General features: G+C 38.9%; 2 protein-coding genes across 5 annotated transcripts in view; both read left to right on the top strand.

The window, feature by feature from the left end:
• The window catches only part of mnd1 (meiotic nuclear divisions 1 homolog (S. cerevisiae)), a 31,799-nt gene extending 18,323 nt beyond the window's left edge, over positions 1-13,476 (top strand). Inside the window, exons 7-8 of the mRNA XM_034688569.1 lie at positions 9,446-9,490; positions 12,715-13,476. Of these exons, the coding sequence (XP_034544460.1) occupies positions 9,446-9,490; positions 12,715-12,821 (152 nt within the window). The 3' untranslated portion in view covers positions 12,822-13,476. The remainder of the gene's footprint in view (positions 1-9,445; positions 9,491-12,714) is intronic.
• Positions 13,477-16,367: 2,891 nt separating this feature from the next.
• The window catches only part of tmem131l (transmembrane 131 like), a 34,298-nt gene continuing 26,569 nt past the window's right edge, over positions 16,368-24,096 (top strand). For 3 of the 4 annotated variants that reach the window (XM_034688566.1, XM_034688564.1, XM_034688562.1), the window contains exons 1-3: positions 16,368-16,627; positions 17,300-17,373; positions 22,792-22,835. In XM_034688566.1, coding sequence (XP_034544457.1) covers positions 16,504-16,627; positions 17,300-17,373; positions 22,792-22,835 — 242 coding nt within the window. In that variant the 5' untranslated portion in view covers positions 16,368-16,503. The remainder of the gene's footprint in view (positions 16,628-17,299; positions 17,374-22,791; positions 22,836-24,096) is intronic. The other variant, XM_034688563.1, reaches the window with a different exon arrangement.

Below are 24,096 nucleotides of genomic sequence, written 5' to 3'. Positions count from 1 at the left end.
GTCACACCACCAACCAAAAGTTTTACAAAATTACTCATTTAGTCTCTCAATTTATGAATCTATTTATCTGAGAGAGGAACTTTGGCTACTTCTTTAACTGCGTCAGGACGAAGCATCTCATTTACAATGGCTTTCAAAGGTAGTATTACTGCTCTGCCACAATGTGTGACTTTTTTGATTTGGCTACGAGTTCAGCTACTAAGTAGCTAGCTTTGAGAGCTCTCGTAGACACTGTTGGATTTTTTTCTCATAGAAGATGCCTTTTCAACCCCCCATATTACACTCTTCATCCAGGTTAGAATTTTGTTCAGGGCCCAGTTTGGAGTTTTCATTTTCATTTTTGAATATTTATCCATCGCTGTTGTACGCCTACGTCTTATCACATACTCCTCTCACGTGTATCATTAATTCTATTGTCTTAAATTAACAAGGTCATGCGCTATATTGCCACCCAGTGGGTGGGTAGGCCAGGTCAGTAGATGGACGAGTACTGAATTACTCCACCAGTCACTACAGTACAGGCACAGACACACTACATGGCAAATTATTTGCAGTATATGAATAATATTTTTTTTGGACTAATTAAGTGAAATTGGAAAATGTCCCATGGCACACCTGACGATGTGTCACGGCACACTAGTGTTCCACGGCACAGTGGTTGAAAATCACTTGTCTAGGTCTTTAAGGGTTAACTGCCGTGACATTCTGGTGCCAACTAGCGAGGGAGACAATGTGTTATCGATTAGTCAAATAAAATCACACATCCCACATTTTTAGCATCCACAAACACACACACCCCAACGCTGTGACCACCTCCCTGACCACAGGTGTGGTGTCATTCTGTGGGGAACACTAGCTAGCACATGATATTGAACATTATTGTTCATCGTAATAACCACATTTGAAAATAACACAACATACTTCCGCCCTCATGTAAGAGTAAGCACTCAAAGTAGCATGACAGTGAAAGTAATGGATATATTGCATATTGTAAGCATGATGGCTCAGATATACTGCACATTGCCTCAGATATCCCAAAATACTGCACAATAAAATAAGAATAAAGGTGATAAACATCATGTAGCTGCTATATTTAAATGTCATCTTGCACATTGTTGCATTATTCTGACTCAAAATCCGACTGTGTTGTGCATCATGGATTCTGAGCCCTTTGTTAGAAGCATCTTCAGACACAAAGCTTGTTGGCGAGGTTCTGTAGCTGGAAGTCTTCTAAAATTTAATTAGACTGACCACAGAAGAAGACGTAGCGCTCCAGCATCAGGTGGCTCATTGAGGCAGATGGCGCTTCTTTTTTTTTTTTTTCTCAGCCAGGATCTCTCATTAAGAAGACGGGAGAGCTTTGGGCAACATCCAAAAACCACAGAATGAACCATTTGAGGAGCTTTTCAAACCGCCATGAATAAGTGATTATACAGCAGATAATGGATGCAGAATGAGAATTGTACCAACCCAAGAATTCTGGGATGTGTATGTTTTTGGGGGGTAGTACAAGATCTGAGGTTAGTTTGCAAAGATGAATATTTTTCTTTATTTTTCTCTGCTGCTCAGCTCAGACATCATCCAGCACAGAGATTAGAACATTAATGGAGAATATTCCAGGAAAAAAGAAACCTCAAATAACCAATGATGCAAGAACTTGGCCAATAATCAAAATCACCTACTCATACTGCTGAAAACAAAACACAAGCGTTGATGCTGAAAACATAAATGCCCTGCTTACACATTTCACATAACAGATATCTGTGGTGAACAGATGGCTTTAGGGAGGTTTGAATGCAGTCTGATGGATCTAAGAGGTACAGGGAAGGATCTCTTTAACTACATTACATGGTGACCAGATATACATGAACACATTCTGTTCAGTTTAATCAAAAGGTCTATGTTTTGTTTAAGATATCTCTTCATATTGCTGGTGTCCTACGCTTACTTGAGAGATTATGCAGATTATATAGCAGTGTGGCCTTCTTTCTTTGCTTTACAAAGCAACAATTTGGGCTGTTTGTTTTTTCAGCAACTCTTTCTTTCTTGGTTTCCACCAGTGTTGACACACAGGTCCTTCGTCATGTTTTTCTAAATTTGTAACTGTGAGAAAACATGTCAACATCAGTAGAAGTAATGTATGAGCTCTCAGTTCTGGTTTCCTCCTGCAACAAGCTCTCAATTCGCATCACTTCTGGTCACGTCTTGGAACCCACTTTTATTTTCTCTTTTAAGCAGCACGGTCAGCTTCTAACGGTTAACACCAAGTCTGAACACGGAAGTGAAAACTGATCACAAGTAGTCACTCTGCATGTGCTTGAGATGCACTTGTACGTGTGCCTCAAATGTCAGCCTGAACCACAAACTGGTTGCATTTTGATTGAAGATGTTCAGTGTGAGCGGTTTAACTTCCTGCTGAAACAGAGGCATCTCTTCTTCCTGGTCCAATCTTAAGTTTTGGGTGTCAACTTTTATTGTAGCTTAAAAGAGCTGTGTTACCTCTGACCTTTTAGCTCAAACCAGTTTAGAGTTATACACTTTTAAAAAACAGGAATGCAAGGCCACTGGCTATAACTTGTTTACTGGCTGCTACACACCTTATTTATGGTGTGTACACACATTGAGTGCAGCTACTAGTGGTATTAGAAAACTCCTGCCCTGGCTCGTGTTCCTGTCACATCTGACCTGAGGTAAAGGGGGTGTGTTACTTTATGTACACATGTGACATGTGTTGTGTCATGAAAATATCTGCTCTGTTTAACTGCACCTCCTAATGCTGCTCCAAGCATGCATTCATTACTCTGCACACTGTTTTTATCTGCTCTACAACCTGACAGTATTGTCTCCTCTATTAATCTATTAATGTTAAATGTTGTCCTGTTGTGTCTGCATGTGTCTTCTTTAACATTTCCTTATTGCTGCTTCCTGATTGTCTTGATCTGTGTATTTTATGTCCATGGTCACTTTCTCACTTTCTTATCATGTCCTTATGTAGCTTTTAGTCATTTTTAATCGTATGGTGCTATTTGTACTTTTCTTTTCTTCTCTTTTTTGTTTATTTGTTTGCTTGTTTGTGTTTTGGTTTCTCCTCTACCTTCTTATTTTGATCTTATTTTACCCTATTTTATCTTTGTTTAATCTTGATCTTTTCAGGGAGCCTTTTTAACATCTGGCAAGGGACTACGGATGTAAGCTAGCCTTTTGGCTAACTCTGGCATATTTACAGAAGTGTAACTTAATATGCATGGTCCTTTTTAATAATATATAAATAAAATAAATCTAACTAATATGTACATGGACACGGGACTCATCTTTTCAAAATCCACTTTAGACATTCACCGCCCTAAAAACTAGTTAAAAACTGAGAAAGTGTGTCTTGTCTCTAAAATAAGTTAAATTAGTTACTCTAAATTACATTTTACAGTTGAGGTAATATCACTCACTGTCGGACAAAAAGGTCTCAGTAGGCAGTTTAAAAATGGAAGGTTTTTAGTTTAGACTTAAATTAACTCAGTCTAGACTTTATTCTGGGAGATAATTCTAGGTTTGTGAAGCAATATTACAAAAAGGTAGGATTTATTATGTCATTATAGTGTCCAGTGTATTTAGTATTCGGCAAAGTACATCCATGTTATTAACCATTTATTCTTCAAATTTTTTGTCCACATAGCTTCCTTATTTTGATTTAATCATAAAAGTGATCTTCACCACCACAGAGCTTAAAAAATAATATACAACACCAATTTCAAAAAAGTTGTAACGCCGTGTAAAATGTTGATAACAACAGAATTGTATGGTTTGCAAATCTTTTAAACCCTATTTTAAATTGAAAATGGTGCAAAGATGACATATGAAATGCTGAAACTGAAAGTTAAAGTGAAAAGAGTAAGTGAAAGAAAAAAGTGAAAAATGTATGCGTTTTAAATTTGATGCTAGCAACACATTTTAAAAAAGTTTAGATAGGGGCTTGTCTACTTTTTGGGAACAGAGGAGATCAGTTTCTAGAGCTTTGAAAGTGAAATGTTGTCCCGTTCTTGTGTGGTGTAGGATTTCATCCACTCAACAGCTCTTGGTTTCCTTTGTCATATTTTTTGTTTCATGATGCGCCAAATGTTTTCCAATGGGTGACAAGTCTGGACTGCAGACAGGCCAGTTTAGCACCTTTTTTCAAGACTTCCCTGAAAAAGGCATTGTCTGATTTGTAGCATATGTTGCTCTGAAACCTGTATGTATCAATCAGCATTAATGGTGTCTTCACAGATATGCATACTACCAATGCTTTGGGCACTTGCTCATACCATCACCTATGCTGGCTTTTGAAATGTGTGCTTCTAGCAAGCCTATCTTCTTCAGAACTGCCAACATGGTGTGCATGATTTAAAAAAAAAATTCAAATGTTGATGTGTGCACAGGGCATTTTTCCACTTCACCTCAGTCCATCTTAAACGGGCTTAGGTCCAGAAAAGTTTCTGGTGTTACCAGATCATGCTTATATATGGTTTCCACTTTACATGGTACAGGTTTATTCCACATTTGTTGATGCAGCCTTTTCAGTATTCCCTTGTCCCAATTTTTTTTTAAATGCATTGCTGGCATCAAATTTAAAATCAGCATATCTTTTCATAAACAGATTCTTTTTTTTTTTAATCAATCAGCATCTCACACAGTGCCCAACTTTTTGGGAATTTGGGTTGTAGAAAAAGGAAAGGCATTGAGATGTACTTTACACTTTTGCTGGCTGCCTCTTTAAAGCATGCCGACTTTAGATTATCATGTGGGACACAAAAAAGTGGAATTTTTGGCTTCCTGCCAAAACAAGCTTAAGTCCAAAATTCCACCAGATTGTTTCATGGGTTTTTTTGGGGTCCCAGAGAAATAACAACTTCATTGTTAAACCATCTGTAGAACTCTGTCTACAGTGCCTGTTATAAATTAATGAGCAAGTTTAATCAATGCAACAGCTGTTTGAAACATAATCCAAACCCCAGATTTTATTTTCATTTGAGGCTATCCAAAGAGTCTAAAATTGATTTTCCAGCCAGATCAAAATAACAAAATCAAAAAATTGCAACACTTTAATGTGAAGCCGTGACTTTGGTAAAACAGAGACATTTGATGTTTGGTTAAATATGGAATCTAAGACCTTCCCATCCATTAAATGACACCTGTGTGAGCTCTGGTTCTCACTCATGTGAGCTGCTCTCAGACCTGTGATAGTGATTCTGTTCATTTAGTAAAAGTAGATCCAACAACTCTCTCTGGTTATAGATGCTTTTGCTGAAAGTTGAGGCCATGGCAAAGTTTCAGATTCTTAACCACAATGTTTTTGCTTCTACTTGTATGTTTATGAAACACAGAGAAAGTAATATCATGTGATATAGATCAGAAATACACATTATGTAACCTGAATTCAATAGATAAACCCAAGATTTTTATTGAGGAGAGAAGCTTTCTCTTGCTTTCAAGCTGTTGTGCTTTGTTTTAGAAATTTTCTGTCTCCACTCGCCTACAGGTCTTTTTTTCTCCCCTTATTTTTACACCACACTCACTCACACACACACACACACACACACACACACACACACACACACACACACACACACACACACACACACACACACACACACACACACACACACACACAGCTTTGTTCAAGATAACCATCTCCCCTCAGTGAAACTTGAATAGTGCTCTGAGAGCTTCATGCAGCTCTGCACCGACTCCATGACATTCTGTTATGTCTGCTGCTGAGGGGGTTTGATTGAACTTGTAGAATGGGCTCAGGCCTGTTTGTGCACATGGGGCCCTTACAGATGTGGTTCAGAGAGCATGTTTAAAGCAAAAATCTGTTCAGACCATTAATGGAATGTGACAAAGTACTTTTCCATAGAACTGCACTAAAACAGTAAGACGCTACTTACGTGTTTATGAGTCACTTAACTAAAAAAACAGCACTCTCAGGGTCGTATGATGACATGAGTCTAAGCTAACTGGTATCAAAACAGATTTTCAGTCAGTAATTTACTACACACATTTAAATTAACTTGGTATTTATATGTTACAGTGAAGTAACTTTTGGGTAAACACTAAAAGATCATTGGGTTAGAAGTCATCCAGCGTGGATCAATGCAGCACAGGCTCAATAATAAGTTTACTTTACCTAGCACCATAAAGTCTAATAAAACCTCTGTAATCTCAGTGATGTCACTCATTGGTTTCTGAAGAGGCCCAAAGAGGGCAGCTGCAGTACTGGCAATGGTCCCAATTTCCAACTAACTTCCATCTACTCTGAAAGCCAGGTTGAGACCAAAGACTGTGCAATAAATGGACGAAGTATCGGTGCCATCACACACCTGTTTCTGAAGCCCTGTTTTGAAGCAGGTGCCATATTGGAAATGCTGAACCTAATTCTGTTGAGCTACTGTGAGGTAAAGAGGCAGGCCTTTAGCCTCTTTGCTCACAGCTACAGGGTGCACGCCTGCCAATCAAGTCATCCATGCCCTTATTTAGGTAAAAGTCGTAAGTTTAATATCTTAAAAAATTAACAAGTTATATAAAAATATATGTATGTGGTTTCCAGTGGTTCTGCAGCCAGCCTCAAGTGGACGCTCAATGAACTGCAGTTTTTAGCACTTCCGCATTGGCTTCATATTTTGAGAGCAGGGGTTGCAGCTTGGTTGAGTCCAGGCTGGCTGCTTGGAAAACCGCTACAACACGCCTGCTGGCCTATCAGTCATCTCAGCTGCTCCCCTAACGATGCCTAATTAATCGTAACCCTTAGCCTTAATCTAAAATCAGATAACTTAAATAGAAATTCACTTCCTGTAGAGTTGGCAGAAACACAGAACTTAAGTAAAGATACTAAAACCGTTCTTTGTGCCAGGTTGTAAACAAGTTCAATTCTGTTTAAAAGACGAGTGTATTGATGTGGGCTTTAACGGGGGTCCTTGACTTTTGGAGCCAGCCCCAAGTGGACAACTTGCAGTGCTTTCCAACTCAAATTGCCACTTGCCCTATGCCAACAGAATTTTTTGAGTGTCAGCATTTTGGTGTTAACTTTACCCAGAACACATGTGTATCCATTTACCAAACAGGCACAAATCAAAACCCCAAGAAAGAAACAAAACCATGTGTTCTCACCCTCCAATAATAGTTTTACTCAGAATTAGGACTGCTTGAACTTTTGTTTCTCAAAAAAAAAATTTGATAACAACTCTATTTACTGGAGCTCAGATCCTTAAAGGATTTATTCACCACTAGTTGAGCATGACACTGCTGCAACAAAATTATTACAGATTCATTTAAACCATTATTGTCTTCTATTTTGATTTTTTTTTCCAAAATAATTTTGAGATTCTGAGTGGTTGATTTTCAGTTAAAGTCTTTTTGTATAAATATTAAAATGTACTGTATAGTGATGTTCAAAACGAGCTTTAAATAGATAACTGTGTGCTATGCTTAAGGGTTATAAAGAGTATAAAATACAATACCCTCAAGATGTGATTTATTTAACTTCATCTACTCATTATTATGGATGGCATTTCTTTGAGTTGTTTTCTGCCTTCAACATGTTTGACAGTTATTGCCACTCCCATGGAAACCCTTTATTGTTTTGGCAACTTATGAAATTAAAAACCACTGAACGCTTTGGTGAATCCAAATGAAGCCAACATTTCGAAACTTGTAAACATTGGAATAAGTCTGCGATTGTTCCTATTACATCTGCCCCAAGTGGAAAAGAAAAGCTAAGTCATGCTTGCTGTAATTACCTTAAAATACCTCTGCAGCTGCCAACAAGCGGAAGGACAACATTTTGATGTAAGTTGAATTTGTTAGGTACAAATGTTAAACAATGGCTGCCACACCCAGATGTACCAACAAGTTACTGCGGTTACAGGTGGAGTCTGAAACATCCAAACATGGGATGGGCAAAGAAATCACAGCTGTAATCATGTGCAGGGCAGGTATGAGACGTGTGAGGAAGCATAGATCAGAGTTAGAGGTATGGTCATTGGTTCAAACAGCTCATTTAATCTTGCACACATTAATTTTACATAAATGATTTCGTGCAGTCATCACAGTATCCTTTAAGAGCTGGCGAGGGAGAGCAGATTATAAAACCAATCATCTGCTAATTTGCACTAATGTTCAGTTGTTGTAAGCTAACAAAAAGCCAGTGCTCAGTTTTCTTTGACATCTGCTGAGTGTATTTATTGAGAGTTGAGACTTTTGCTCAGGTTTTGCACATGGGTGCTTTACTCGGGTTTCTACTTGGCATCAACACTTCTAACCATAATGTCAGATCACAACATGTCCAGGTCCATGAGTCAGAAGTTATTCAATTCAATCCCTCCCACCTGCAGCTGCTCTTTGTTTTGTTTTCAGTTTTTCATCATTATTAATTGCTGAACTGAACTTAAGGCTCATGCAGCATTTGGCACCTATTGTGACACGATATGTAAGCAAAACATTGCCACCGGACTTTTCTTCAGACCGGATCACTTGTCTCATTTCTGCCAAAAGCTGCTGTAAATTGAGCCCGGCTTTAAATAGCTCTTATTGGCTGGATTTGAGGATGCAGCAGCCCACTCTACTTCGCATAGCAGCCAAAAAGATTCTTTTGATGGAACAAAAGGTTTAGCTGCATGTGAATGATGTTACCTGCTATTGTTGCAGGATTTCATTGTGTGTGAGGCCAAACATGTCACTGTAAACGTGAGGGCCGATCTATTGGAGCTCATCGTTCAGCTCTATGACGGGATTCTAAATGGGAAACTTGAAGAGAAAGGGAAGTGTAGGCTAGAGTGTCCTCTCTAATTTCATACTCGTCACTTTTTCATTCAGTGTAGCTGAAGCTATCCAACCATCACATCACAGTATACAGAGAGGATTGTGTTTGCCACAGACCATCATTTACATCCACTTTCCAGGATGTCTAATTCTGCATCGACTCCAGTGTTCTGTTCAGTTTACACATACAGATGTTACACCTACTGTGGAAACATTTTACTCTGAGTGCAACCTTCAGCTTAGTTTTTACATAAAGCATGGTTTTTGATTGGCCTCTTTTACACACAGGGTAAACAGTGTCTGTCTTGTAAAGATGGGCCACTAAAACAAACAAAATGAACAGATAGATTTGAAAAATGAGTCTTTAAAGTTTTTAATGCAAGTGTAACCTTATTTTTGAAGTGGTCATCTTACAACATCGCCCTCTTCCTTGTTCAGATGTCTTTCAGTAGGAATTATCTGATGCTTTGGATTGGGCAATATTGCTCAACTAACATTTGCCTGATAAAATGAGAGACACCTTAACCTTTTGTTGATGTCATTGCATGTTATTTTCCTTTAATTCGCGTGAGAGATATTGCACATTTCAATTCACTCGAAAAACATTGCGTATATGCTGTTAAATTCACATACTGATCATTCATTTGTCTTGCAGGGAAGTCGAATGGTGTTGCAAAAGAAGCTGTTTCCAGGTGGACCGGTGAGTCATCCTATCATTCATTGAGTCATTTTTCAAGACTAAATACTGAATATTTAATGGTTGAAGCTTTTTCTATGGGATCATTTCCTGGTTTGTGTTCATTTAAAACAGTAAATTTAATATTTTGGGATTTAGGATTATTGTGTAGACAAAAGATACAAATTATGCAGTATCACACTGGCCATTTGGAAACTGTCAAAGACTTTTTATGTTTAATACCAAACAAATAGTCTATTCATCAGGTTAAGTAGTTGGTGTTGAGGGTGTTCATTCGAAGGTCTTCAACTTACAAGAGTATAACTTTTAAATGAATCCTTAAATTAGCTGCTTCATGAGAAATCTATTGTTTGTTAGATGTACAAAATGTCACTAATATAGAGTATTTTTGATATTTCTTATTGTCATAAATTGTCCTGTTTTCAATTTAATTCAACAGAAAACCTTGAATCCACACATTTGAGGGATTTACACCAATTAGTTCGTATTTTCTTCCTTGAAAAAGTGCTTGGAACTAATAAGTAATCAAAACAGTTGAAAAATATTTCCCATCGATTTGCTTATTTAGTTAACATTCTTGCATCAGTCTCGATGTGACTCTACAGTTACAGCAGAAAATTGCAGTGTACAAAAATAACTTGAAAACCACAGTGGCAGGACTTTTTTCTATTGATTTCTCTTTAAAGTGCAGGCTGTAAGGGCACTTTGTGTTCAGCATGTCACCTCCCAGGAGTCAACACTTGAAGCTCTCTGTGTGCATTCATTGACCTAAGTGGTAACCTTGGAGACAGCTGACCTTTTGGGATCATGGTAACCAGCCAGACCTGTGGTCTTTTGACTCTTTAGGGTCAACACTGCCTGTTGCTGGTCAACAAAGTCACCCTGTCAGCTTTAGTTGGCACATTCCTACTCCACTTCCATATAATTATGTTCATTTGAAGAGACTATGAGTCATATCTGCCACTTCCGTGACTTTACTTCCATCACTCGGGTTGGACTCTATGGAACAAGAACAGTACATGTTTGGTAGCAATAAGCAGAAAATCAGTGTTTCCTTACAGAACCAAGCCCAGCTGTTGCGTCAGAATAAAAGTGCAACAGTTGTTTTAAAACAAGCTGTGTCTGCCTCAATCTTAAAGTTAATGTGTTTTGAGGCTGCATGAGTTCTGCTGTGGCTTGATGGTGTTCCTATCTCTCACTTATATATTGTGTTTTATGTGAAACATGCAATATAAGTTGAATGTGGTTGTTTCTGACTTTCTCTTTTTATATGTGGAAAGTTTACTGTTGTTTGTTTTCATTGATTTCTTTTAATGTAATAATAATTCTGTAGAGACGGCAAAACGTGAGCAGCACACAAGTCTATAACAGATTGACCTACAAGAAGATCAAATGGCATCATATTGTATCGTTTCATATGGTATCATATTGCATTGTTTCATATCATACTGCATTTTATCGTATTATATCGTAGTGTATTTTACCCTATTGTACCATATCGTATTGTATCGTACCGTACTATATCGTAAGGTAACGTTACGTACAGTATCGTACCGTATCATATCGAATTGCATCGTCTAGTCTCATATCGTATCGTTTTGTATCGTATCGTTTCGTATCATGTAGCCTAAGTACCGTAACGTACCGTATTTTATTTTAAGATAAGATAAGATACTCCTTTATTCGTCCCACAACGGGGAAATTCATGGAGTTATAGCAGCAAACAAAAAGGTGTACAGTAAAAGGATTTCAACAAGAGTATATATAGAAGAAAATGTCCATCAGAGACGACAGCTTGGCCATAATTCTCCTGTCAGCCAACACCTCCACAGGGTCCAGGACTGAGCTGGCCTTCTTCACCACTTAGTTCAGTCTTGCTCTCCTGTATCCTGTCCACCCAGAGCAGGTGAAATCCTTCCAATGTGGCGTTCGTGTTCGGTGTTAGCTCTCTTAGCATGATGCTACTCTGCCAGTATTCCCTCTGGTGCTGGGTTAGCTCGTCCAGCTTATCGTAGATGGATCTTACAGTCCCCGTAACGGTGGGTGGAAGGACAGGTCGATGTCGTCTTTTTTTAGCTTTCACCTCAGTACAGGCATGCCATCCTTGCCTCCCTTTCCTCAGCTCGCAGGGAACATCGGGCCTAGCATCATTTAGCATTGACATGCTACGGGCTGCTAACAGCTGATCTCGTATGTAAACAATGCAACCATGGTTACATGTAGGATCTCCGGACACACACAGGAACAAAAAGAGTAAAAACACCACTGCAAACGTAGCCAGTTTGGTGTCCATGGCCAACAAATGAGTCATTAAAAGTCAAGAGAGGCGCCACATTATATTGTACCGTATTTTACCCTATTGTACCGTATCGTACCGTATCGTATTGTATCATATCGCACTGTATTTTATCACATCATACCTTATCGTATTGTATCGTACCATACTGTATCGTAAGGTATTGTTTCTTACCGTACCGAACCGTTTTAGTAACAAGCACACAAAAAAAGTTGAAGTAGATAATCAAGGTTAATTGATTCTAGTTTATCTTCTTTAATAACATGAAATACAACTGTCAACAGAGTGCATTAAGCTACAGGTTTAATAATAGTCTACTGGGGGGATTATATGAGCAGCCTTCACTAAGGATATTAATGGTATCAAAGAATTTTCTGAGATTACAGCAAAGCCAGTAGCTTCCCTAAATCAGCTTAGAACACTAGTTTTACTGATATACAACTAGGGTTTTGGAAAGTAACAAAATAATTAAATGAGATGGACCTGATTGAGATTTCACCACGGGGAAGTCTCAATCAGGTAAAGCTCCAGCTGACATATTCATGATACCAAATAATGATTTTTGTGCTAAATATTCCTGCACTTGTGAAGTTTTAATAACAAACAGGCTTATTCACAGAATTCCCCACATAAGTTAAGAGCAGTCCGCTTATCCTGATTGCAAAGTTATTTTTGGATGTGTGAAATTGTCACTGGTGGGAAATGTTTTGTTTTCAAGTAATATTCGATTCTGGCCAAAGTTACTGTTAACTTTTGCCAGAACAGCATTGAGAAAGTGGCTCAGAGCAACGAGACAGATGGTTTGTTCTTGGACCCATCCATCGCTCTTAGGTCCAAGATTGTTCCTAATCCTGGACTGAATGTGCCGTCGATGATACCACTAAACAATGGAGTACATTTTGGTTCATTAAACAAAGATCTCTGTTTTCAGATAATGTGTTCGCCATCAAGTCATGGACAAAGAAGAAGTTTTCTTTTGATGACAGTCGCATTAATAAAGCCTTTGGGATCCCTGAGGACTTTGACTACATGGACTGACTGTCAGTGTTTCCTCCAAACCTTCATGGACGATTGGGGAACATACGTTTTTTTCCTCAGTTTGAAGCCAGTTACCAGTCCTCAGCAGTTCAGGTTTAAGTTCTGTATGTTAAAATGAAAAGAAATGCACCAAGATTTGTATGTACGGCCTGGGGTGGTTTAGGATAAGGCCTGATATCTGTCTTACTGCTGTGGCAGATGGAATTTATCAGTGGATCTGTTGCTTTGGTGCAACCAGAGAAGAGAAGCATTTGAGGCAGTTTGGGGTGAAGGGGTTCTACGATGAACACAACCTACCAGCTTGACTTTTGGGACACCTGTTTGCATGAAAACTGAGAACCCTAAGTTGATGATAGAAAGGAATCAAAACTTAACACATCTGTTTAGCCAAAGATGTAATTCATATGGTTTAAACAGATGGTTTGGAATTGAATGCTTGTGCTCTTTTTCTCCCGTATTTCCTTGTCTTACTTTTGCATTCACTTAGGAAAGGAGATTTAATCCATACCTGTAAAGTGCGCTAAAACTAATCTGAAATAAATAAAAGAGAAGCCATGTTTAGGATTTGTTTTGTCTACACTTGTTGTAAATATTTGTAAATTTACCACATTTTCTTGTGTTGACAATAAAGTGTTCCTCTGAGTTTTACAAGCCAGTACTGCAGTTGTATTTTTTCTTAACAATAAACTGAAGCGCAGGGTACAAATATTGTGGCACATGCTCTCTTATCTGATGTGCCTTAATTTCGCTAGAAATTGCCAATAAAACATTGCAAAATCTGCTACAAAAGCAAACCTTTGTCAGAGCTTGCACACTCTCTTTCTGTATGAGGAAATAAAGGAAGTGTTGTGTCATGACATGCCTAGAGTGGACATTTCCCTGCTTATTTTCCTTAACTTTTTCTCTGCCAAAACAGATGTAAAACAGGTCGTTGTGTGTTCTGTTTTTACCCAGTGACCTAGCTGCCGATGTTTCTGAGTATGATCATTTAAATATCAATTGTGATCAGTGCTGTGCTTGTTTGTGCTATTCATTATTTTATTTTAGTTTCTATCCACCACACAAATGTTTTATTTATAGTGTTTCCTAATGCAGGCTATTTTTATCTGTAAACCTTTAAAGAGAAGACATTAGAAGAAGATGTGTAACGTCCTTGCATCATCCTGCAGTCTATATTGATTTCAAGTGTGTATGGCTTCCTGTTTAATATGCTGCATAACGCATACATTTTGTTATTTATAGTTAAGTCTAAACTGCTACAGAACATAATGCAGATGCATGTCACTGCTCTTAAAAAACATATTAGTTGCAGCAGCCCTAAACTCCTTATTAGAATTGCAGCTCTGATCCAGCAAATAACAAACTCTAAATGCTTCTCTGCAGCTTTGTTTTGAGGAACTGACACACCCACAGAAGAGTAACTCGAATGTGTGTTCATGTGTGTACCTGCCCAACCTGTCCTGACCATGATTCATGAGCCTGACATGCTGAATGTCAAACGCTCTCCTGAAAGGCCCTGCATAGTTTTACCACACTGACACTCACTTAAACTGTGTTGTTAATGGTGGCCTCTTTGGTCAAACATGTCTTGTCCTCACAACAGACCAGTAATGCAGTAATTATGCAAAACAAGGACTTTCTTTTTATCTAAATATGACATACATCTATATGCTTTTGAACTGGCACAGAAATTGCTTCATTTTATTGTGATGTTCTTTTAGTTCCAAGGACAGTGCTGTTAAAGCTTAACTTGATGTTTAATATTACATAATTTGACTATTGAAATATTGGATTGTTATATCCTGTAAAAATTAAGGTGGTATGGAAATGTTTGTTTATACAGGAGTGAAGAAAAACAATGTTCCAAGACAACACTCATCTCTAGTCTTTTTCAACTCTTCATCATTACAGATTAGAAAAGGTTTCTCTTTCCGGTGCAATTGCAAACAACTCATTTTTAAAACCTGTGAAAATCCCACCTTGACACCTCTATCTTGTAAGGTGTTGCTGGGCCAGAAAGTTTCCAACCATTGGTGTATTCAAGATATCAAATGTTTTTTAATTTAGATTTTTTTAAGTATTAACTATAGCTGGCATGGGGCAAAAAAGTATGTATGTTTTTTTCCTTTCATGTAGTGCAATAGTAGTATAAAGTTGTGAAATAAACATACGTAAAAAAAAAAGTAGATTTCTGAGCTTTCAACAATGAGATTAGTGTTACATGAAAATATACAAAGCATTACTGTCAAATGTTCTACAGGGAACTGATCACTTGAGGGAATTATCAAAGTATTCTAGCAATTGTACTTAAAGTAAAAATTGACAAAGTCTGGAGGATTAAGAAACATTTCCCTCTTAAATGTGGTGCAATGGAATTATATAGAGCAGGGGAGTCAAACATGCGGCCCGCGGGCCAAAACCGACCTGCCAAAGGTTCCAATCGGGCACGGAACGACTTTGCAAAATGAAAAAATTACAGAGAAGACATTAACTGCAATTTTTCAATAAAAGTAACTACTATTTCAAATTTGTCCTCTGGGGGTCGCATGTAATCATAATGCTGACGGAGCACACCCGAACGATGCTTTTTTTCCGGGACTTTTTTCCCTCAAAGTGAGAAAATAGATGACTTGCTGTTTGCATAAGCCGGTTGAGATTCATGAAGACTTTTTAGAGCACTATAAGATGATCTACTAACACTAGCACTACAACCCTGCATACAACACCGTCCAGCAAGCAAACTATTCATGCTGGAGCTGAGGGGTCCACAATAGTCAACTTTACCTTCTTCATTATTATAATCTATCTGTTATTTTGCAGGAAACATTACACACTGTGTGTCAGGTGACTGGGTAACCTGTGTGTTTGGTGTGTTCGCAGCAGGTTCCAGTGCTTAAAGAGTAAAATATTCGGCCCACTATGAGACTCGTCATGGCGAAAAATACAACAGCTGTTTTTGTAGAAAGATAGTTCCTTAAATGTGAACATTTTCAGAATGTACTTGTACTTTTTTGCACTAAAACAAAGGGAAACATTTGGAGTTTTCATTATTTATAAGTTACTTTGTTATGATTTTACTGGTCCAGCCCACTTCAGATCAACTTGGGCTGTATGTGGCCCCTGAACTGAAATAAGTTTGACACCCCTGAGCTAAATGAAGCCTTGGGGAGGGACAGTTGGGGTCGTGAGTCTTTGGCACCTATATCATGGGGGTCACAGGCTGAAAAGTTTGGGAATCCCTGTTCTGGAGGAGTAAGAAACGTTTCCCTCTGAAATGTGGTGCAATAGAATTATATAGAGGCTTAAGATGCACAGTTAGCAGCACTCATGTGAAGTATAATTATCTCTAATTTGTTGGATAAATGTTTTAGTTACTTTCCACCACTTGCAGGGTGCTTCACATGCTCGTACCTCTGTATTATCCTTTTTTGGTCAACTTTGGTTTACCTTCAGCAACAGACACGTAAACAGCCTTGTTGTAAAGTGACAGTGGAATCTGCTGTGAGCTCTCCCTCCACAATGTGTGTGAGGAGGCGGGGAGGAGGAGCAGAGGGAGGGAGCTGCTGCTGCTGCTGCTGCTGCTGCTCCTACTGCTGCTGTTTCTGCTGCTCGGTGCTGAGAGAAAGAAAGACCAGCAACACAGCGAAACACAAGGCAAGGCTGCTAGCTGAGAGAGGGCAGCATGGCGGGGCTACAGGATTTCCAACAAGGCAGCCACTGCCACAGGAAAACGTGGATCAATATACTACTAGGAATACTACAATTGCTTTTACCTTGCGTACAGCACGGAGGGGCACAGCTGCAAGGTTTGTGAACTCACCTTTTTATTTTTCCGCTTCGGAGGGGCTGCTGCTGCAACGTTAGCTTCACTGACATGACAGCAGACTGGAAAATGGTTGTCGGGCTCACAGCTTATGAAATTAAAATGGGTGGAAAATGTCCTGTGTACACCTTCAAGTGGTGACTTATTTGTATTTTGTACATTAAAGACGGCGTTTGCCTGTGTATTGTCAGCCTAGTTTATGCTAGCTGCCAGTTCCCTGTGCTGTTTGGTGTTTGACTTACTCATTATTGGGACTTTAAAGCCGCCCTGTTCTGTATTTTCTGTCATTGAAATGAAGCTTAATATTTATATAAGCATACCCCATACAGCTAAAACAGTCTACTGCATTAGTGGGTGTCCAAGTTCGTTTGCCAGGGAGCTAACCTGTCTGCTAATGAAGAAGCTAGCAAACAGCCTTTGTCAGTCTGCGAAGTCGGGGAAGTCATTTCCTCACTTGTCTGTGTGATTATTACCCACCTCGATGAAGTTTATTCATCTCTTAGGACCCATTAAATGAACACAGAATGTCAGGGTTTAGTTCACACCTTCATACTGCTTATATCAGGTGTGTTTCCCAATCTGTTTTCTTTGCCATGTTGCCCAATTTCCCCTCAAACACCTCACTCTCTTCATTTAATTTATTGCTCCCACAAAGCTCTGAGTCAGATGTCCACCAGCGTGGTCGAGGTCTGGCAACCAGAGGATGCGGATCCACTAGTCCCACTTCAGGTAATCTTAATGTCTCTCTTTGTTTTGTTTTTTAATGTTGCATTATGTAGAAAAATATAAATGCAAACACAATAATAGTCGCCTCATTCATGAGCACGTGTGGTTAGTAGACCATCCCCATTGTGCTTGGCTGGAGTTTGCAGCTGCTGGGTGAAGTTGTGCATGTTAGTGTGTTTACTTATGAGGAAAGATCATTGACCGGACAAGACTTTAGATCTTTACCACAGTGCAAATGTTTTTTTATTCTCTTGCAAATTTGGTCCAAATCTGAAATGAAACCAGAGCGGGAGGCCACCTGCCATCCTGCCATGTGGCTCCTCCTTATTTTCTTTTGTACATAGTGTCCATTGTGGAGTCTGCAGCTCGAGGAGAGCACGTTTGAATACTTCTCCACACTTATTTCCTGCATCCGAGTTTGCATTGGTTTCCTGCTCCTATAGTTTAAAGTTATGCTGTGTGTTGTGCAGGTTTTTTTTGTAATCTGACTTGCAATTTCCTCAACTTTTTCAAGCAGGCAGGGGTAAGGATTATGTAATCAAGCAGCAGGAGTTCAGTGTTTACTGATAACCTGTCAGGAGGTCAACAGCTGACTGTCATGTTACCTGAGGGGGGTGTGGCATTTCCCTGCTGGCCATTTAACAGGTGTAAACAGTAGGGATGCAAAATATTGTTTTTTTTGCTGATATGCCGATATTTTAACAACTAATTTAGGCAATTACAGATACCGATATTTTTTTCCTGCACACCTATTGCAGAGATCATCAATTCTCTTCTGTATTGGAAATAGCGTACAGTATTTTGGTGATACTCTTACCACATTTGTGATGTAATATTAATTTCTAGTGCAAAATAAGAAAAATACTTAATACTTAAAACTGCATATTTATTTATGACAACTGCTTTCAAACAAAATTCATACAAAAAGATACATCCTACTTAAAATTTGGATGATTCTCTCTGAGACAATCATAACAATACCCACAACCAGGGCAAATTTGGCCAATTTCACAATTGACATAGTAAGTAAACCTAACCTCTGTTCACAGGGAACATGTGAAAAGTGCAACTGTACAGCAATTAAACCCAAATTAAATAAAATGGTTTACTCTTTGACAGTAAATGTGCCTAAACTAGTCAGCTACATGTACCTACAGACTGCTGCTTAAATTCAAATTTAACCTAAAACATGGGCCCAACATGTGTGCAGTAGCCCATTACTTTATCGGTTAATTCTATCGGTGGATATCGGCATGTGGGCCGATGTTCGATAGTTCATTTTTAAGCCAGTATCAGCCGATAACGTGCCAATAATATCGTGCATCCCTAGTAAATAGTAATTATCTAGCTGCTTGGAAAATAAGCGTAAATTATAATGCAAATTAAATGTACTTTCAACACATGAGGCAAGATTAAAGTTTTTGTTAAGCATGCGTGCATGGTGAAATTTTGGGAGATTTGATAATCAGGAAATAACTGAAGAAGCTCTACTGACAAGGGGCAACCTCCAGTCCAAAAATACGAGTCCAATGCAGAAGTGCTAAAAACTGCAGTTCATCGAGGGTCTGCTTGAGGCTGGCTCCGGAAGTACCAGAAACCACATACACACCAATTCAAAAAAGCCGATCTTTCCAGCAGAAATAAACATGTTTACAGCTTGGTACAAAAGACGAGTGTAGTCTGGATAGCTCATTTCTCGATCTCACACACTGTACGAGGAGTGATTTTTTTTCTAACGCAGCAGTTTTGAAGATATTGAGATTACGAGTCTTCCATTGAGAGGCAGAGCTGACTGGATTGACAGGCGGGAACACTGTAGTTGTTGGCTAGGAGACTCAAAGCCCACCTCTTTACGTCACAATCGCTCAACAGCAGCAATATGCCTATCGTTGGCGGCAACGATAGGCCTCAAAACAGCCCTTCAGAAACAGATGGGTGACGTCACAGATACTACATCCATTATTTTATACAGTCTATGTCTACTGACCACAAAACGTAGACTCAGTCAATTTTGTTTCTGTGTGTGTTATATTGCAGTTTGCACACTGCAGCAATTACCATAGGAGGAGTTGATGTATTTGTTTAAAAGGAGATGTATAAAAGAAAGGGGAAACGTCTGGGGGCGTTGGACGTGTATTTTCCATTCATCTCTACCTTGCTGACCAATTGGCAGATGGCAGAATTGTTGACATTGTTAGGTGTCATGTTTAGATAGGCAGCTGTGAATGGAGTGACTGTCTCAGTTACATGGGCCATGTGAAATAGAGCATGACATGGGTGTCTTTCTTTGCTCTATATTGGAGTGCTGCTGCTGGTCAGCTGGTTAAGTAGTGTACTGTATGTTGCTACAGGCACACTGAAGTGGTGATGCAAGAGATACAGTGTCATAAGATGTAGTTAAAATCTAATTGAAGATTCATATTAGCAGCAGAGATTATAACTGAGCAGATATTGCGTGGATGATGAGTTTGTTGCCATTCTTATCACATAAATCTCCCTTTTTATTATCAAAAACATTGACTTGAGCTCTGTTTTTAATTCAGGATGACATGTTTGGATTGGCTGCAGGTTGAACTAGGTGTCTCTAGGTCTAGGTTTTCATCTCTGTCATCTGCTTATTCGTATTATGTTGACAAACTGTTGTGATACGTGTTCTAAATTCCCATAACTTCAATCCAATTATTCTTAAACACTGCTCCAATGCATTACTGACTCACCTGCTGTAACAGGCAGCAGCAGAATGTGTTCTGTCATTGTTGAGCCTAATCAGCTGGAAAATCTGTTTTGTCTCATTCAGTTAATCCAAGTTTTAGAGGTGCTGGGGGGTATTGGAGGATATAAACCATAGAACAAGGATTTGTCTGCTGAAGCTTTCCAAGCTGCAACATGCACGTTGTGCTATGATAAGACAGAGTTTGCATGTATGAAAGGTTGCATCACGACAAATGTTCCAGATTGAGAAACTTGATTTGTCAGAAGTGTAGATGAAATGCATGTTTTTAACTTATCTGCAGGTTAGAAGCCTAATCAGTCCCTCCAGGATTTCGCAGGGTTTTTTTTTGTGATTCTTGCTGAGATTTCAACTATTTTAACAAAATATACTTTATTAGCGCACAGGTAACATCACAGAGAGTCTACATCTTAATCTTCCAGACTTTGTGAAATACTGCACTGGCATATAGTCAAGTCAAACAATTAAAAACAATATTATTTAACTTCAAACTGAGTAGTAAACACTAACGTCGTCATTGTCACTTGTCTTACCTGCTGTCCTCGCTTTTTACCCATTCTCTGTGAGTGTTTTGCTGTTGAAAAGTGCCGATCAAGTGAGGACTTACGTTAATGTTCCACCACGGTATTGCACGCCGCGCAAAACAGTTTACCCCCGCTTTCATGTAAAACATCCGGAAACTGACTTGCACGAACTTCGGTGGAAATATTAGTTGGTAAATGTGCTTTTTTTCGCGTCGGACACGTCTTCATCTTGTCAACCAATAACAAGGAAGTGAAATTGATGATGAAACCGATGATGTACAGGGGCTGAGGTTAAGGTAATTGGTCAAATTGGCGGGAAAGTTGCGGTGATTGTTTAAAATTGCAAGGCCGCACAGAAATCATGCTGATTGGTTGAATTTGCGTTGATAGTTGCGATCGCGATATCACAACTTCCTGGAGGGACTGCCTAATGAATAACCACACTATGATACATTGATGATAAATCTGTTAAATCCAATATTGCCATAAATCAATCTTGCACCTTGAGTTAAAATGGAAAACATTTAAAAGAGTTTCTAGCTTTGCAGAAAAAAAACATGTGAGGCATCACTGGCTGATGAATCTTTATGCTCTATTGCAAAAGGTGTCATACCTCTAAACCCCTGAGACTAAGGTGGAGATTATAGGACATCAGATGCCGTGGATCTCAAGATGTCATGTAATCTTCACACTCCTTTAGGTGTGTTGTTAGCTCGATGTTCAACGTAGACCATTTGAAGAAGAGAGCTGGAAAGATTCACAAAGAGATAATTGTTGAATTAAGATTCATTGTGGTGTTTGAAGCAGTCACTTAACTCACGTGTGTCCTACATTACTGTCGTTAGTGGTGTGGTTATGAAGCACTGATGTGAGGCCCCTGATTGTTCCTATGGAAACTGTATGATCCATGTTTGAAGAGACCACAGCTTATCTCTGTAGGCCATACATGGAGAACATAACCTTCTACACCGTAGTTAACAGTGTTTGAACTACTGTTTGAATTGCGGGGTTGTCATTTTCAGACAGTTACTCACAAAGCAGTGTTTAATAGAAAGTAATAATAGTGTCTCTCATGTTCTGCTGTGTTGGACAGAAGTTCCTCTAGTCATAGACAAACTGAACCTAATTTATAGATCAGCTTTGAAACCTATAAAAGTATAGAGGACACACAGTTATCACACATATCATGGTTTTATGCCAACCGCGTCACTGACTGATCTGATGTCAAGTGAGCTGCTGGTCAGTTCACATCTTTGGAAGAGAGAATCAAAACAACACCCAGAGCATGCAGTATGTTGACATGCATAGTCTAATCTGGTTAGGCAGTAGTTTGCAGTGTGCACATGGCTCAGCATTCAGCATAAGTTAATTTTCATGATAAATTAAGTTTGCAATGATTGTACGACTTTCTGGAAAGCTGAAACATTATTTGTACTGCAAATTGGAAGTAAAGAAGACTTTTTTTTGTGTGTCACAAAATTGAATTTCCTTACACCATAAACAAAAGTATCTAATTCGGCTAACTGACAGATAAATAAAGGAAATATTCTAGTCATAAAAGCATCAAACTTAAACTAAAATATAGAGGAAAAAATCACCAAACATGTATGTAGAAAATACTTTTTGTGTTTTTTATAGGGTTTAACCAGCCATCAGCCTTTCTAAGCGCTGTATAAAATTGTAGCCAGATTACAGTTTACACTTCATGTAGTCACAGAATAGCATAAATTCTGTATTCATCCACTAATCCAGCCTGACGACTTGTGAGAAGACGTAAAGGGAAACAAACTGGATGTTCATTTTTTAATTCAGATGAGTACATAGCGCTCTGCCAAGGCGTGCAGAAACTGCTGCCTGCTGTGGGAACCCTCGGAGTCCCAAAGATGCAAAGCCAGTTTTGGTTCCATACGGCAATCCCGGTTTCCTGCCTGGATTCCTTAGTTTATTTACAGTGAAATTGTATTTTCTGCAACATAAACCTTTGGCATTTTTCAAGAGATAAAATGCACATGGACGGTGAAATGTTTTGTAACAGACTTTTTATTTATGGTATTAAAAAGTACACCAAGATCCCCTCTAACATGATTCAAGTCAGTGTGGATATAAAATATATTTTGCTGTGTTAACCTTAAACGTACTGATTGGAGTGTTATCTGTCATTTTCAGGTGGAGAAGGAGCGACGAAAAGATGGTCTTCCAATTGAAGACAGGTGAGCTAGTTTTTCATTCATCTTTCTGGGAGCAGCATCAAACTGAAACTCTCATCGTCCTCTTTCACACACTTTTATGCACCACATATTCAGAAGGGTATGACTGTGACTCAGAATGGTAAAGAAGCACAAGTCTTACACTCCTGCTTCAAACATCAGCCATAGAACTGGTTGAAGATGATGAAAGGTTTCCACCTGTTCTTGAATGGCACTTGGGAATAGGTAGAGTCTTACCGCCACCATAATTACCAACAAACCCCAAACCAACTTACAGATTGCTTCAGACTGGAGTATTCCTCTTGTATAATGTAGACTAGAATTATACTGAAAGACCTAGAGCAAAAGCAGAGCTGTGGCATGGACAGACCAATGGAAAAACATGTCTACCTCTCTGCGTTACCACAGAAGGATTTTGTTGAATGATGTTGTTTTTTTCAAAAAGTGTTCCGATTGAATGTGACCAAGTTTAAAAAAAAAAAGGTACAAATTGTCATGGAGCTCTGCGATGTGTTGTGGCATTTTTTATGAATTCATGCAGACGAATGACTTGGTGTGGTTTCAGTGCAGTAGTCCTGAAGCCTTCTAAAAAGGCTCTTTAAAAGTCCTCCTCTGTATGAAGGCCATGTTGTTTATGTTGGTGAGTGAGGGGGTGTGTGTGACTGGGAGAGTTTTGGGGGCGTGTGTAAGAGAGGCACAGAACCAAATTCCTGACTAATTTTAGAAACTCCTTGAAAGAAAAAGGAGGGGAGGTCTGTCTTTCCCAGCTGTTTTTTTGTTCCCGTTGAAAATTGTTCAGAAAATAGTTCTGTGCATCACATCATCAACTATTTAAGGTAGTGTTCTCATACACACATCCGTCTCTTTAACTGATTTTAAATGCACCGTTTTTCAAGTTACACATGTACATCCAAGTGTTTGCTTTAGCTCCCGCTCCTTGTTTATCTTTCAAGTGAAGCCATGGCAGTAATGTAAAGAGCCCAACCCATCATATACCTAAACCTACACTGACATGTTATGTTCCTTACACTCACAGTACAGTTTGTCTTCACTTGTGCTTCGCTGCATAATTTACCTATAATACTGCCTGTAGCATTTTAGATGTACTGTTTGGTATACCGTTTTAACAGATGCATGCCGCCACTTCTACATGTGTCACCTCACTAGTCGTTAGCAGTACTAGTCTTGTCTTGCGCGGCTCTGTCAGGGGTTTTCCAAAGTTCGAGTAACATAACCCTAATGACCCCACAGTGACATTGAACAG

Source organism: Notolabrus celidotus, chromosome 7, assembly GCF_009762535.1.
Source record: "Notolabrus celidotus isolate fNotCel1 chromosome 7, fNotCel1.pri, whole genome shotgun sequence".
Lineage (NCBI taxonomy): Eukaryota > Metazoa > Chordata > Actinopteri > Labriformes > Labridae > Notolabrus > Notolabrus celidotus.
Note: the sequence above shows the minus strand (reverse complement) of the source record. Positions and strands in the feature narration are given on the sequence as shown.